The sequence below is a fragment of the Coturnix japonica genome, chromosome 14, assembly GCF_054131305.1.
Source record: "Coturnix japonica strain WE chromosome 14, WE-NBRP24, whole genome shotgun sequence".
NCBI lineage: Eukaryota > Metazoa > Chordata > Aves > Galliformes > Phasianidae > Coturnix > Coturnix japonica.
The window spans coordinates 15,409,041-15,423,732 of NC_140676.1; the positions used below are offsets into that span (position 1 = coordinate 15,409,041).

General features: G+C 42.5%; 1 protein-coding gene and 1 long non-coding RNA gene across 22 annotated transcripts in view; one reads left to right on the forward strand and one right to left on the reverse strand.

The window, feature by feature from the left end:
• Nucleotides 1-14,678, forward strand: part of USP3 (ubiquitin specific peptidase 3) — a 78,157-nt gene extending 63,479 nt beyond the window's left edge. For 19 of the 21 annotated variants that reach the window (XM_085515788.1, XM_085515783.1, XM_085515787.1 and 16 more), the window contains 11 exons: nt 930-1,011; nt 2,139-2,221; nt 2,682-2,795; nt 3,370-3,483; nt 6,175-6,321; nt 8,194-8,300; nt 8,464-8,544; nt 8,885-9,003; nt 9,156-9,269; nt 9,385-9,452; nt 10,948-14,678. In XM_085515788.1, the coding sequence (XP_085371914.1) occupies nt 930-1,011; nt 2,139-2,221; nt 2,682-2,795; nt 3,370-3,483; nt 6,175-6,321; nt 8,194-8,300; nt 8,464-8,544; nt 8,885-9,003; nt 9,156-9,269; nt 9,385-9,452; nt 10,948-11,113 (1,195 nt within the window). In that variant the 3' untranslated portion in view covers nt 11,114-14,678. Of the gene's footprint in view, nt 1-929; nt 1,012-2,138; nt 2,222-2,681; nt 2,796-3,369; nt 3,484-4,031; nt 4,103-6,174; nt 6,322-8,193; nt 8,301-8,463; nt 8,545-8,884; nt 9,004-9,155; nt 9,270-9,384; nt 9,453-10,947 lie in introns of all 21 variants that reach the window. The other 2 variants (XR_014934414.1, XR_014934413.1) reach the window with 1 other exon arrangement.
• On the reverse strand, nt 6,175-7,003 carry LOC146758471 (uncharacterized). The gene is made up of 2 exons (XR_014934433.1): nt 6,839-7,003; nt 6,175-6,704 (listed from the first exon to the last, which is right to left on the reverse strand). It is a non-coding gene; the product is annotated as an uncharacterized LOC146758471 (long non-coding RNA).
• Nucleotides 14,679-14,692: the final 14 nt, after the last annotated feature.

Here is a 14,692-nt window from a genome sequence, read left to right on the forward strand (position 1 = left end):
AAGCAGAAGCTGTTTCTGAAGCAAAGAACTGAAACTGAAACGCAGCTGGAAGTAGTTTGTGTTATTTGCATAGTTTGCAAACAGACTAAGAAAAGTTCATCAACTTAAACCATACAGAAGAAACGTGCATTTCCTGTGGCTTTATCTGGCTCTCTGCCATGGAAAGTAAATACTGTAATCTCTGTGGTGCAGATGCTGTGCCCTGTGCTAGATAGCAAATGTCTTTCTTAGTTTGTTTGCAAATCTTCCCTGATACTCAGTAGAAGGCATGTGCATACAGTGCTTACCACTCTATTTAAATGCCCCAGAGTTCAAACTGCACTCCTGACAAGTCGCTGTGATGTCAGAGAGTGTCTGGGTCCTTCCTCACTGTGTTGGTGACTTTATATATAAGTGAATTATTGATGCAATGAGATGTAGGGCTGGTTTCTAGTGCTGTAGAAAAGAGAAGCTTGTTGTTCTTGTGACATTGTATGAGTCTTACCCAGGTGTTACACCCTGATGTGTTTATACATCAGAAGTGCAATGTGTTACTGATTGCTGTGGCTTTCTCAGAGTTCAGGATGACTGTTCTGGCAGAAGTACTTTATGGAAAACTCTGTTAAGTGCTCCTTTGATTACGGGAGTTGATAAAGTCTTATTTCAGATCAGAGGTGGCACATAACAAGGGCATGTCTCAGGGCGCACACTGCAGTATGCATACGCTAACACAATTAGCTCAGACTTGGGTGTTGAAAATAGGATGTGCATCTGTACTCTGTGCATTCTATTTTCAGACTCTGAAATGCATATGTAGTGATCAGGGAGCTCTTTGCTGTCTTAGTGACAAGTGATGGCAGATGTGATAGCTGTGTTAGGACATTGGGATTATCTGCTGTCCTGCAAGATTTTGTTTTATTGTAAGTAACATTTTGTTTGCTTCCCAACAGTTCAGCCTTTACATCAGACAGACACAGGAAAAGAAAGCTATTGGAAAACTCATCTCTGAACAGCAAGTTACTAAAAGTAAATGTGAGTATAACAAAGCTAAGACACAGTTTTGCTAAACCTCTTGAGGTTTATAGTTGGCCTGGATTTAAAGTGCTTGACCGGCTACCAGCTCCTCCCTGGTTTACTTTGTCGACTTCATCTCCCGGCCACGCTGAGAGAGCCCCCTTCTCACTAAGGAATGCTTGATACTCTGCTGTACCTCTGCTGGCCTACACTTTGAGCTTCTGTTTGTTTCTTAAGATCAGTGGGATGGAAAGCAGGTAGTACCCAGGAGATACAAACTGCTAGAAAGAAGGTTTTATTTTCATTTCACTTTATTTTGAGCAGACAGGGCATTTATTCTGTTCCTTCTATAGCGCAGAAAGAAGGCAAAGAGGCAGGTCTTTGTCTAAAGGGGGATAAGAGAGTAGTTATTAGGAAGAAGTGGAAAGCTTTTAAAACTTCTAAGAAACAACTGGTGAAACTCGCTTTCCAAAGCAGCTGTGAAATGTTCTGAAGACTGAACTCCATCTCATGTTCCACCTTCCTGATGGTTTGACTTGGTCTGTGGAACAGTACCCAGGAGAGCACAGTCCAGCCCTGTCTGAAAAGCTGCACAGTGCTTTCTAGTCAAAGAATGCTCCAAACCAAATGCCTTTTGTGGCAGTTAGAGATGAGGGATCTTCTCATCCTTGTAATTTCTTGCAGATTTCAGGGAGGGGGGAAGGGGAGAGAGTGACTCGGCTGTGTGTGACTGCCTTGGCTGTGTGTGACTGCCTTGCTTTCAGCTCTTACCAGGGGGAATGCAGAGCAGAGCGATGTCTCCTTAGCCCTGCAGCACAGCAGTGAATTCCAGTGGAGCTGAAGTAATGGCTGCCTTCAGCTATGAGTAGTAATTGACTGGGAAGTGAAGAAGCTCCGATTATGAATGGAAATAAGAGGGGAGGGGTGGCAGAAGCAAAGCAGTCAGTTGCTGCTTTGCAAAGTCTTTAGGTTTAGTGACATTGCAGATGTACTGCCCGGGTTGCTTTGGCTTTGAATCTGCATTTTTCAAACCGAGTAGTTAATTATTGTTAAAATTCACGTTGGTACAACGGTAACAGCTCTGTTGGGAGAAAATGGGTGAGCAGGGATGTATGTGTCTTTAACATAACCATCCTCATTTCCAGGGAAGCACCACTGCCCTGTGTGCCACAGGCCTTCGGAACCTGGGGAACACGTGTTTCATGAATGCAATCCTTCAGTCGCTCAGGTACTTCTTCTCCATCAGTCAGGGCTGAGCTTGTCAGAGAGAAAGCACAATCCATTCCTGGGGCTGCTGTAGCAGAGCGTAGAATCAGTACGTGGAAGATGACATTGTGTTAACTTCCTGAGCAGCTGCAGCCTGATGTTTCTTTTAGGGAATGCTTTCTGATAACTCAAGTCTATCACAGAACCCATTTGTCAAAGCAGAGCCAAAATGTGGTTGTTTCAGATATCGGGGATGATGGTGGTATTTACAGATTCACTCATTTGCAGAAGATAATTATTTGTTACAGTATTTCTGGTATTGGGGAAGAAAATATTTTAAAAACCTGTTTCTGTTGCCATCATTTATCATTGCTACGTGAAGCTCTTCTCATGCATTTTAGCTGACAGACTCCAGGATCCATAACCTTCCCTTTATTCTCTGCCCTTGAAGGATTTCATCCATTTTTCCTTTTTTTTCCCAGTAACATTCAGCAGTTTTGCTGTTACTTCAAAGAGTTGCCTGCTGTGGAGCTGAGGAATGGGAAGACGGCAGGCAGAAGAACTTACCATACCAGAAGCCAGGGAGATAACAATGTGTAAGCAAAGTCTTCCTTGTTGTCCCTGAACTTTTATGAAAATAGCAAATGCTCAACTCACAGGGCTGCGGTACACCGCCAGTGTTACAGACATAGAAAAATAATCCCTAAAGGATCAGTGTCATAGAAAAATAGTTGGCTGTAGAAGGAACAGTTGCTTGCAGTGGGCTCATGTCAGCCTTGTCCTGCAGGGGGAGGCAGTCAAATACATCAGGAAGTGCTGGAGTACCTTAGAGGAAAGGTTAGGAAGTGCCAAAATACTGCCATGTGGTTGTGCCATTCAGAGCCTGTAACTTGCCTAAGCAAGCATTGAGGTGACCATGTTAGTAGACGCTGTGACATAATGGTGAAGGGTACTTAGATTTTCAGTATCTGACATGTAATTTTCCTACCCTGTCCATCCTGTCCTGTTATGGGTACAATTTTAGACACAAACTCTTTGAAGTACTGGAACATACTCAGTCACTGCATTTTTAACCAAGGAAACATGAGATATTTGTAACACTGAGCTAGTAAACCCTCAGGAGTTATAATGCAAGCTCATATTCATCACCAGCTTTTACTTTCTTTCCAGTTCACTGGTGGAAGAATTCAGAAAGACACTTTGTGCTCTATGGCAAGGAAGCCAAACTGCATTTAGTCCAGAGTCCTTATTTTATGTTGTTTGGAAAATTATGCCAAATTTTAGGTAAGTTTTCTTAAAAAAAACCCGCTAATTCTTACTGTAATCTTGTATTGCTGGTGTCCTGATCTCAAACTTGCTGAATCTGGGTGATGGAGAATGCAGACTTCCTGTATGCCCACAAACGGACGTCTGGAAAAGAAATCTTCACTTAGATTTACTTTGTGTTTATCAATAGATCTTTTCTTCCCACTCTTTGACCATACGCTGCATGTGACACTGTTGGAGATGGCAAAAAAAAGATCTCAAATGCTCTTTGTAAAGTGTTTGTAAGGACACTTTTGTACCTCGTGGCAAAGAAGCAAAACTGCGTTTAGATCAGAGTCGTATTCCAAGCTTGTTCCGATAAGAAACTGATTTGGTTCAATTAAAAATGTGCAGGTCTAGATGCAAACATACTGGGTGAAACTTCCTTGATTCTCTGAAGGCAAAGTTATCATCACTAATGGACGTGAAATGAGGACTATGATTAAAATAGGCATTTTGTGCCCATACTGACAAAAATATAAAGACAATGGTTACTCAAGTAAATTGAAGTATCGTTCCTCTCCAAGGTCTCCCTCTCCTGGCCCCCGAACTTCTTTCAAAGGAGCACTGAAACCTGTTAGGATATATTGTGATGAAGGTAAGTTGCTCCATGTTCCCAGGTAGTAAAGATACTGTTATCCATTACACCTCTAGCAGTGCTGAAAAGATGCTGTGAACACACACGAGTAACCCAAGTAACGAAAGTGGTTTCGTTCTGTTCTTCACACTGCCTCAGCAGTTTCAGTTGGCTTAAGAGAATCAAGGAAGTTTAATACCAGTGGTTTCATGCAGTGACCAAAACTCCATCTGTGGTGTCTTTGATCAGTTTTCCAACTACGGTCTTCACTATAATTCCTGATAGGCTAAGCAAGAAACAATTTGAGTTCCTCAAGCAAATTTTCAGCACTGTGGATTCTATCAGAGTTTTTGAAAGTGTTTTTATATTGTTTTGGGGTTTTCAAATTATTTTCCCCATATTTGCGCTTAGCTGGCAAGGTGTGCATGAGTAACTGATGAGAAATCACGTGGAGAGCAGTGTCAGCTGGTCAGAAATCCCTGCTCCCACACGGTCCAGTGAGAAAGCTTGTTCAGTGCTTGACTGTACCTTGTAAAAGCTGATGGTTCCTCCTGCTGTGCACCGTATGCTGCTCATGAGATCGAGCGGAGGAGCTGGGTACAGCCTCAGGAAAGGAGGCTGGAACCAATAGCTTACTAACAGCAAAGCGGCTGCTTCGGCTGTGCTTATGACGTGATGGGGGCAGGGATAGAAAACATACTTGGAAACTTGATTGTTTTAGCTTAAAGAGATGTCAGTTGTTGAAGGTGTGTGTCTGACTCCGGGCTGCGAGTGCTGCTTTTCTTTCAGAAGGTTATTGACTTTGTTACAGAAGGCTGAACAAAAGAAGGGGTTGGTTGGGCTCCTCATGGCACTCTGTCTCTATGTGTAATTTGTGCGTAGAGAATATTGCTGATGGTTTTTAAGACTTATATAAATGACAAGTGTAGCTGAAATGTCTCCTGAGCTCAGACTCTGCTGCCGAAGTCCTGCTCCTTGATACTGTACTGAAGCTGCTGCCTTCATTCTGCTGCGTGCCAGAGTAGCCTGCAGCTTCATGCTGAGCTGCAAGATGTGTGTTCTGTAGCCTTATTGCTGTATAAATAGCATGCTCTATTCTCCTAGTAAATGTCCCCTCTCGTATCTTGCTATCAGTAGGAAAAGGGATGCCAGCAGTGGGCTTGGAATGAGTTGTTTCAGGTGGCTGGAGGTCAGTGATATTACACAAGCTGTCAGAGAAACTCTGCATTTCAGCTGAAGGGTGATTGTCCACATCCTCACAGTCCTTTCAAGAGCTGCTTTTAGACTTAAGCTTTTTATCAAATACAAAGGATCTTTCATCTATAAACAACTGATTTCTGTGCCAGAGTAAAACCCGTGCATCAGGACCACAGCCAGCAGTGTGGGATGATTCCAAAGGTTATTTAATCAGACCTGTTGGAGATCAAAGGCGCTGTTAGATCCCTTAAGAGGAAGTTACTGTTGGAAGGTATCTGAAGCAAAGTAGATCCCACGAATGTGATCTTCAGCCGTGTATGATGATTTTTCCATCTGTTCAATAAGCAAGAGACACCTGTATTAAATATGCTTTTTTCCTGATGATTTCCAAGTTTGCGTTGCCACTGAGGTGTGTGTGGGAAACAAACACTGAGAATAAATTCCTTGTGTCAGTGGGAGGGAAACGGGCAGGAGTAGAAACTGAAACTGCCAAAGCACCACGTGGGCACAGCACAGTGTGTTTGGTGATGTCCTTGAATGGCACCAGTTCTGAGACTTCAGTGCATTGACCATAACTGATGTTCAGAGTGGAGATGAGCAGAGTGCCGCACCCAGTTGTCTGCATTGTAGCAGTTCTGCAGCAGCTCTTCCATTATAAAACTGACCATATAAGTTTCTCTGTGGAGAAAGCTGCACAGTGATGGTGCTGTGAAGGAACAAAGGTTGTGGTTTGTGTGCACATCAGGGTACCTGTCTGAGGCCTAACCTTTGGTCCACAATGCTCCTGGCTCTTTGAATCCTGCTAAATAAACATCTGTTCTTCCAAGTGATGTGCTTTGTCTTGCAGTAACGCAGCCCAAACCTTTGGTGATGATATTGTTTCCTTTTTGCTCAAGGGGATACCAACAACAGGATGCCCACGAGTTCATGCGTTACCTTTTGGACCATCTACACCTGGAACTCCAGGGTGGCTTTAATGGCGTTTCACGTTCAGTAATTTTGCAAGAAAATTCCAGCCTGACAGCGAGCAGCAAATGTTGCATGTAAGAAATGTTTTAAGTGTTTCTCCAGTACCTTTGTGCCTTTGTATAGGTCTGGGTGGCAGATCTGAAAGTTCAAGTGTATGTTTCCTTGTTTGAGCTGTCCTTAGCAAACATGTAATGTCACAGTTATAAAGCTGTGGGGGCACGGACTGTGATCCTATGGGATGTTCTTCCTTTCAAAAGGAAGCAGGGCCCTCAGATGGAGCACTCTCTTCCTGGGCATGCACATACAGAGTAAGTTGTAAACAGACTTCAGTGCTATTAGAAGGAAAGATCTGTGTAGTTCCTAATCTGTATGCATTTAGGATTCATCTTCTTTTAGGGTGGTAGATGGCTTTAAAAATACAGAGGCAAAAAAGCTGCCAAGTACCTGTACACTTAAACTGTCAGTGGACCTTGCAGACTAGAGAGAGGGCAGAGCAGCTTCTGTTGGATTTGAGGCAGTTTCCCTGCAGGAGTTGTCTGTATTTTATCACCTGACACACTTACAGCTGCTGGGTTTTTATCATCTTCCTGCCTCAGTTGATTTTCATGTTATTGTGTGTCCTGAAACAGGCACTCATCTGCATGTTCATATTCATAGAGTCATAGAATGGCCTGGGTTGAATAGGACCACAATGATCATCTGGTTTCAGCCCCCCACTGTGTGCAGTGTCACCAGCCACACACTTAAAAATACACACTCTTAAAATACAGCTCTTCCTGCATTGTGCCAGGTGGGCTTTTTCTCAGGTTAAAGCTTCCCCAGGGAGAAAGCATTTGAATTTCCTTCAGGAAGGAAAGTCAGGTCAGTTCAGTCCTTGGGTTCCCTGAGCAGAAGCTGAGTGAGTTTTCCCTTTCAGTTCTGCTGAGAACATAGTAGGCAGCTCCCCAACCTGCTCCCCGAGAAACAAGTGTCTAAAATTGCTCTCAGAATTAAAGAATGCTTGGGAAGTAAACCGGTTTTGTTTTCAGGATGAGCATAAACATATCTGATCCCTGGGAGATATGTGCAGTAATTCTGTTCTGAGCATGGAGAGCATGAATTGCCTTCTCTTAAAGTGTGGTTGTATGTGCTTTAATGGTTGCAGTGTGAGGATGCTGTGAATACTCATTTCTTGAGTGCCCATTTATTTGGGCAGCCATTTCCTTCTGCTTTACAGTTAATATCAGCTCTGCTTGTTAAGTTATGGGTGGAGCACTGATAATGAAACATGGGTTTTTGCAAGCTTGCAGCGGCAGAACTACAAGCGCAAACTAGAAGTTATTGCGAAGTTGTATAATAAACATAAAATGGTTTGTTCTCACTGGGCTGTGAGACCATCACCTGATCTGCTGAAAAGATTCAGAAAGAAACTTAATGTAACAAAAGTGTACAGGGTGATGCTGGTAAATATTGCTTAGCATATCTTAATGCAACATAAGCTGTCTTTCTTTGGTAGCAAAAATGGGAGAGATGTAGAAACTTGATTTAAAAGAGTCCAAAATACTTGCAGCAAGGAAGGGTGAAGTTTCCAAACAAAAGCCTTACCTACAAGGGAAGAGTTTTTTGTTTGAAATTGTTTGGAAATGGCCTTAGTCACAGGGCACCTTGTGAGAATCAGCTTTGGATGATAAAGAGGGACCCAGTACTTCAGCACTAAAATACTCAGCATCTGTGTGAAGCGTATGCAGTTCAGTTCATGTTTCCTGTTGGTACAAGGCAAAGCGCTGCAGCAGCTCAATACCTGCAGTAGGCAGTTCTGGATGGATGAAAGCCCTGTGGATGAACAGTCCCTGTTTGTGGACTAAATTCTGTGCAGCAGCTAGGAGTGGTGAAGTGCTTGTGTGAGGTATTACTAGTGAAGCCCCAACCAGACCTCTGACATTTCTTCTGTGTTCTGGTTTGCCTAGAAATGGAGCCTCTACTGTTGTCACAGCCATTTTTGGAGGCATTCTTCAGAACGAAGTCAACTGCTTAATATGTGGAACAGAATCTAGAAAGTTCGACCCATTCCTAGGTAAGATGGCTCTTAAAAAATAAATGAGGAGTGGGTGATACAAGGTAGGAAACCAGATCTGAAAGTTGATTCCTTCACGTCATATGACCAAACCAGAGTTTTAGTACGGAAGGATTAAGCATTGTTTTATTCTGAAGCTCTTTCTGTGTGCTTGTTTTCCCAGACCTTTCGCTAGATATTCCAAGTCAGTTCAGAAATAAACGTAGTAAAAATCAAGAAAATGGACCAATGTGCACACTACGAGGTAAGAGGGATAATGAGCTCACTAACAACCGGGGTGTACAGTCACCTGTTCTGGGAGCCAGGCTGTCAGCCAGGTTATGACTTGTGGCACCTGCTGATTTTATTGGATGTTGAAGTAGAAAAAGGTACAAAAACCACTTTGTTGAAAGGAGCAAGGAGCATTGCCTGTCAGAACCTGCTGATGTGCCACAGCTGCAGGTTGTTGGTGCACAACCATAGATTAACGAGACGGACTGCAAGGCAGGCACACACTGATGTTGCTGCGTTTGCTGCATTTTATGCTACAAAGATCTTTGCTGTAATCTTGATTCAGATCTGGTATGTGTTGTTTCTGTTTCTAGATTGTCTTCGCAGTTTTACAGACCTGGAAGAACTTGATGAGACGGAGCTCTATATGTGTCATAAATGCAAAAAGAAACAGAAGTCCACCAAAAAATTCTGGATTCAGAAACTACCAAAGGTTTGTACAAACATGAAAAGTAATAGCAGGGCAGCGTGTCAGAGGAAATGGCTGCTCAGCTGTTCCTAGACCAACACCAGCACTGCCAGATAGGCAGCAGTAAGTTCAGTCAGTTCCTCTAATGCATCTGTTTTATTTTATTAATCCCATAGGTGCTATGCTTACACTTGAAACGATTTCACTGGACAGCATATCTAAGAAACAAAGTCGATACATACGTTGAGTTTCCCTTACGAGGCCTAGACATGAAATGTTACCTGTTGGAGGTATGGAGACTCCCACGGAAACCTCCCAGAGAAATCTATTCCATCATGTATGTCTTTGTTACAAATTACAGCAGGTATCACTGAAATCTGAAGAGTTTTGTCTTTTTAACTGCAGCCTGAAAACAGCGGCCCAGAAAGCTGTCTCTATGACCTTGCAGCTGTTGTTGTGCATCATGGTTCAGGGTGAGTACACGGAGTAAGCCTGCTTCAGGGCAGAGATATCCCCACTGAATTACATGTTGACTTTTTTAAGGCTTTTCTTCTCCTGTTGAACATCTGTATATATTGCTGGTGGAAGCACACAGTAATTTACAAGCTTATGTGGAACTAAGTTGAAATAATGTCAGACAGATGCATTTATGATGTAGTTATTCCTGTGAGTTCCCCTTGGCAGTAATCACTAAAGTGAAAGAACGAAAGGCATTAAAACAAACACTGTGAATAAAGGGCCCTTCCAGAAGTTAGTGCTTCATTTTGACATTCTTACTATAAAGCAAAGCTATTTTTCTCTTCAGTTTGGAAGGCACACGTGCATTTATGCCAGAGTGCGTGTGTTTGGAACACGTGTGAGAGTGGCACAGTGAAAGCAATCACTCTGTATTTGCCTTTTCTCCTACAGGAGCAAAATCTCAAAGTGAATGCTAATAGATGTGCCACAAAGCTGAGGAGTACTTGTATGAAGTAAAACTGCTCAGTGTGGGTTCTTTAGGTTTGATTTTTCTTGTTTTTTTTTTTTTTCCTGTTTCACAACTGTGGACAGAAATGTTGAGATTAAGTGTACTAGTGGCAGAACAACCGTCCAGGGATGAAGCTGTAGTTCTAAGAGGTCACTCTTTAGCTGTGAAGGGATTTTTCTTAAGAAATTAAGTCATATTAATCAAATCCTTGATAGCCAAATTTAATTCAAGGATACTAAATGAAACATTGCCTATAGAAGCCTTCTTTGTGCTTGAAATAGAGGGCAGGCTACCTTAAAAGATGAGTCTGGAAGGCTGCCTTCATAGCGCAGCATCTGACGGGTGCTTTGGGGTCCAAGGAAAACTAGATGTGGAGGGAGAGCTGGCTGTGGTTAGAACGGAAACGAGATGGTTGGAACCATTAAGTGTGTGTTGCAGCAGTGTACACAAGTGAGAGCAGGCCTTGTCTTGAGTGGCAGGGGATGAAAATTGAGGGGATATATTCTGTTAGATTCAAGACATGGCTTCAAGCCTTGGGTCTGCTTAAACTGCTCTCGAGGGACTTCTTTCCACTAGTCTGGTATTTGTTTTGCTGTGGGTGCTCTTGATTAAATTTAGATGTTTCTCCAAACCTCAGTAGGCAAGGTAAGTAAAGACAAAGCACAGTACAGTTTCCATAGCTAATGCTTGACCTCACTGTAGGCAGTTGTGGAAGTTCTGTGTTGCAAGAAAGCCTTGCTTTTTCACAGAATGAGTGGCATGCTCGGAAGTTCATATATCAAAACCCAAATTTAACTCGTCATGAAACCATAATTCAGAGAACTTAGAGCTCCTCAAATGAAGTAAGGAAGAATCGTACCACCTGCTGTAGAGCGCTGTCAGTTCCTTTCTTCTTCTGGTTCCTGAAGTCTCTTAGTCCATGACTACCTAACAGCAAACGTGTCACAGGATGAGCTGATCTCTTTCTGATTGTCCTTTCTCTTTCCCTGCCTTGCCAACAGCGTTGGATCTGGACATTACACGGCGTATGCAGCTCACGAAGGTCGTTGGTTCCATTTCAACGACAGTACTGTAACTCTGACCGACGAGGAGACTGTGGTAAAGGCAAAGGCCTACATCCTCTTCTACGTGGAACGGCAAGCCAAATCTGGATCAGATAAACTTTAATACCTCCTTTTAATTCTCACTTATCGAGTCCACGGGACAAAACATTTCCATTTTTCCATAAATACTTGATCCAAGACTATTAATTTCATTGTGCACTTTTCAATTTCCTCTCGTGGGTTTTAGTTTCGTCATGTCAGTGGTAGCATTTGACTTACTGATCTTGGACACAAACTAACTTTTTTTTTTTTTTAGTTATACCAGAAAACCTCAGCAGATTTTGATTTGCTGCTTTAGTTGTGATAACTCAATTTTTATATATATATAGTTTCATGAAATACCTAGTTATTTGACTTTTTTTTTTATATTAATGTTTCCAGTTCTCACTTTCTAAAGGCACATTTACATCAGAGAAGCTTTCTGTTCTCCTTACAAGCAAGACAAATGTGCTCATCACAAAGGGCAGTTATAACTGTGTTGCTCTCACAGCTGTTATGTAGATCCAGGAATTGCTTGCACCTCGTGCAAGAAAGTAAGCCGTAACCTCTGACCAATCATTCTTTGTCTGCAGAAGAGATGAGATGCGGCATCATTAAGTAGACCAGGTAATTGCTCTATAGCTGCTATATTGGTGTGTATTCGGGCTGCTGAATTTCATGAATTGTTGTAAATAAAAACAGTTGGTTAAATTGTATCCATACTGCAGATTAATTCAAGTATTCTTCACATATGCTTTTCCCTCCCCTAAAACTTTTCTAAAAATTACCTTAAAACAGAAACATCTAAATTGTCTTGATGTATTTTATTATTTTTTTTTTTCAAATCTGACTTGAATTGCTCAAAGTTGCCTCTTTGTTAGACTGTAATCCTGAAGGCTGTTCACAAACACTTCTTCCTTGCTTTAAAGCTCAGAGACCTCCTGGCAGTGGGACTTCAGCTCTTACCAGCTGGGAACTGGGAGCTCAGCCCCTAAGTGTGGGGTTCTGAGAACAGCCTTAGGTCTGAGTATCTTCTGTCTGCTTCAGTGCCTGTAGTTCACTCGAAATGGAAAGGAAGCAGATGGAATTTGAGATGCTTGGTATGAATTTTTATCAGTTCAGTTATGAACTAAAGGGAAAACAGCCTGGTGGGTAACCCGGAACTATTTGTTCTGGAGCATATTCTGGTAAGCTGTAGTAGTTACTCTGTAGTCCAGTGTGGGATCTTCATTTCCAGTCTAAAGATTGACACAGAATGGCATCATGCAATTTGTTAGACCCGACTATGCAATGGAGGAAGACAGCTTTTGAAAGCTTTCAGCTCTGCTCTTCCGCTGCATAGTGGCAGTCAGATAATCTCTGCTAGTGAGATTTAGAAAAGCTGGTCAGAAAAAGCCAGGTTGTAAAATCCAGGGGTTCAGAAAACAAATGCTACATTTCAGTGCTTTCCTTGCTCCCCACCCTTCGTAGCCCCCAGCCAGTAACTGGATGCTCCTGCAATGTGAAAAGCCTGGTGGTAAGAATAGTGTTGTCCTTCACATGCAGCATAGTAGCAGTAGAATATACTAGCCTGGAAACACCTGAGAACTGAAGTTGAACATGTGAGTGCTCTTTTCATTTAATCCTTCTAGAAAGACATAGAATGTAGCACAAATTTCCCTATGAATTGTACTGTATGGCTCAACCTCAGTGCAGGTGGTTAAGCTCCTGTTTCCTTGCTATGTGCTACCTGGCAGTTGTACACTGACAGAACACAAAGCGAAATCACAGTCAGGTGAGTTCCATTCAAATGGCAGCCTTGTGTTTTTTTCAGATCTTCAACCAGGAGAGACTGACTGACTTCACATAAAAGCTGCAGAAAATGATATTTTGCTGATTGTGTATGAATATGTGAGCTGAACATTAGTAAAAAGCTATTGTGATGATCTGATACATTAATGGGAGTCATATCTATAGATATATTGTCTGCTGGAGATGAACAGTAAATAGAACTCTTAACTGTTTAAACTGCAGATAGTTTAACTCCCATTTCTCAGTTCCATACAGGCAGAATTTTCTCTAATTGGAATAGATGGTGACATTTGTCAGCCTTCACTGCTGTGTGGGATGTGAAATATTTTTTACAGCATTTAAAGCCCACAGGGCAGCCCTGCTGCTCCCAGCTGGGGTGTCAAGTCAATTCCATCTATGTCTGCATGCTGCTCGGCTTGCATTGCATTTTAGCATCTTAGTCTGGATAATACAAACCTTAAACTGCCCAACCAGCTGTGGGCCAGAAGCAGCTCAGCTGGCAGGAGTCAGATGTACGCAGCATTATTGCAAACTATCGTGATGTAAATGTGCCTTTCTGTAACTGTAAGAGCTTCATCTGTAATCTTCAGCGCCATTCACTTACTTGTTTTAAGCAGCTTCTATTTCTCTTCATGTTGGGGGTCAGACCAATTTCTCACTGAAGCATTTACTTTCAGTAATGTTTTCTTTGTAACATTAATTAAGGTCTTGGGCAAGGGTATCAAGCATGGTCTCCATGCCAGAGGCAGCCATGGGAACACAGTGCGAGCTCATCAGCCTTGTTCTTGCAGCACCTGGTGCACGGACTTAGCCATATGCTTTCCTGGAGCAAATACATTGTAAACCCTTTCCTAATTTAACTTTCTCCCACTGCAAAACCAGATGGACAGCACGAACAGTTTGTTGTGGCAACACAAGTATTTCTCTTCCTGGTGGAGAACTTTGCTTATCCACTGTATTCTATTCAGTGTGGTGTCAGAAGAAAAAAAAAAAAAGTAAGCACTGAACCAGTAACCTTTACTGCACCTGGCCTAGTATTACGTTTTTAACCTTACTTGTATATCCTATATTTATCTACTGGCTTGTGGGAGGGGAGGGATATCTCATTTTGTTTAAGCCAAATGTTTCTACTTTACTGCTGATCATAGTACATACTAACAGGCGAGAGTTTGTCTTGCTTGTGGCTGCTCTGCCAGCAGCTGCTCTCTGCAGTTCAGAGACTGCCATGTTTTTCACCCTAATTTGTCTGATGGAGAGTTATCCTTTTTTGTCAGTCACTGTTTAGCCATGTACGTGTACAACTGGAGACCTGACCAGTCAAACGGAAATGCAGAATGCCCAGCTCTCAGAACACGCCTGCTCTGCTGTGTTGAGCATTTAAGTTAGTGTGGCATGATGCAGACTGTGACAGCGCTGACAGAGCTCCTTCTCGTGGCGCAGGCAGAAGGGATTTATCCAGGTGTTAACAGCTGTGTGAGCCGTGTTTAAAACGTGGGGAGGGGGGCAATGAATGTGCTTCAGAAGCAGAGGCCATTTATGTGGATTTTGCTAAAGCAGTGGAAAGCGTGATGCCTGGTGTTCAGCAGCCTCCCCCTGTTTCATTGCTGGTGTGTCTGTGTCTTACTGATGAGGTAATCAGCACCTTGAAAACTGATTCCAATGTGCTTTAGGATATCCTCAAGTACTGTAGTGCCATAGTTGTAATTGTTTACCATTAAAATTGTGTGTAATTTTTAGTGAGGATCACTGACTGTGCTCATCTTGTGTGTTATTGGAGCATGTCCAGGATGAATGTGAATTATATCTTATTCACACAGTGTTTATGGAAAATGTGCCATTAAAGTGTCTCTTTTTCCTTAGGCAGTGAACCTCT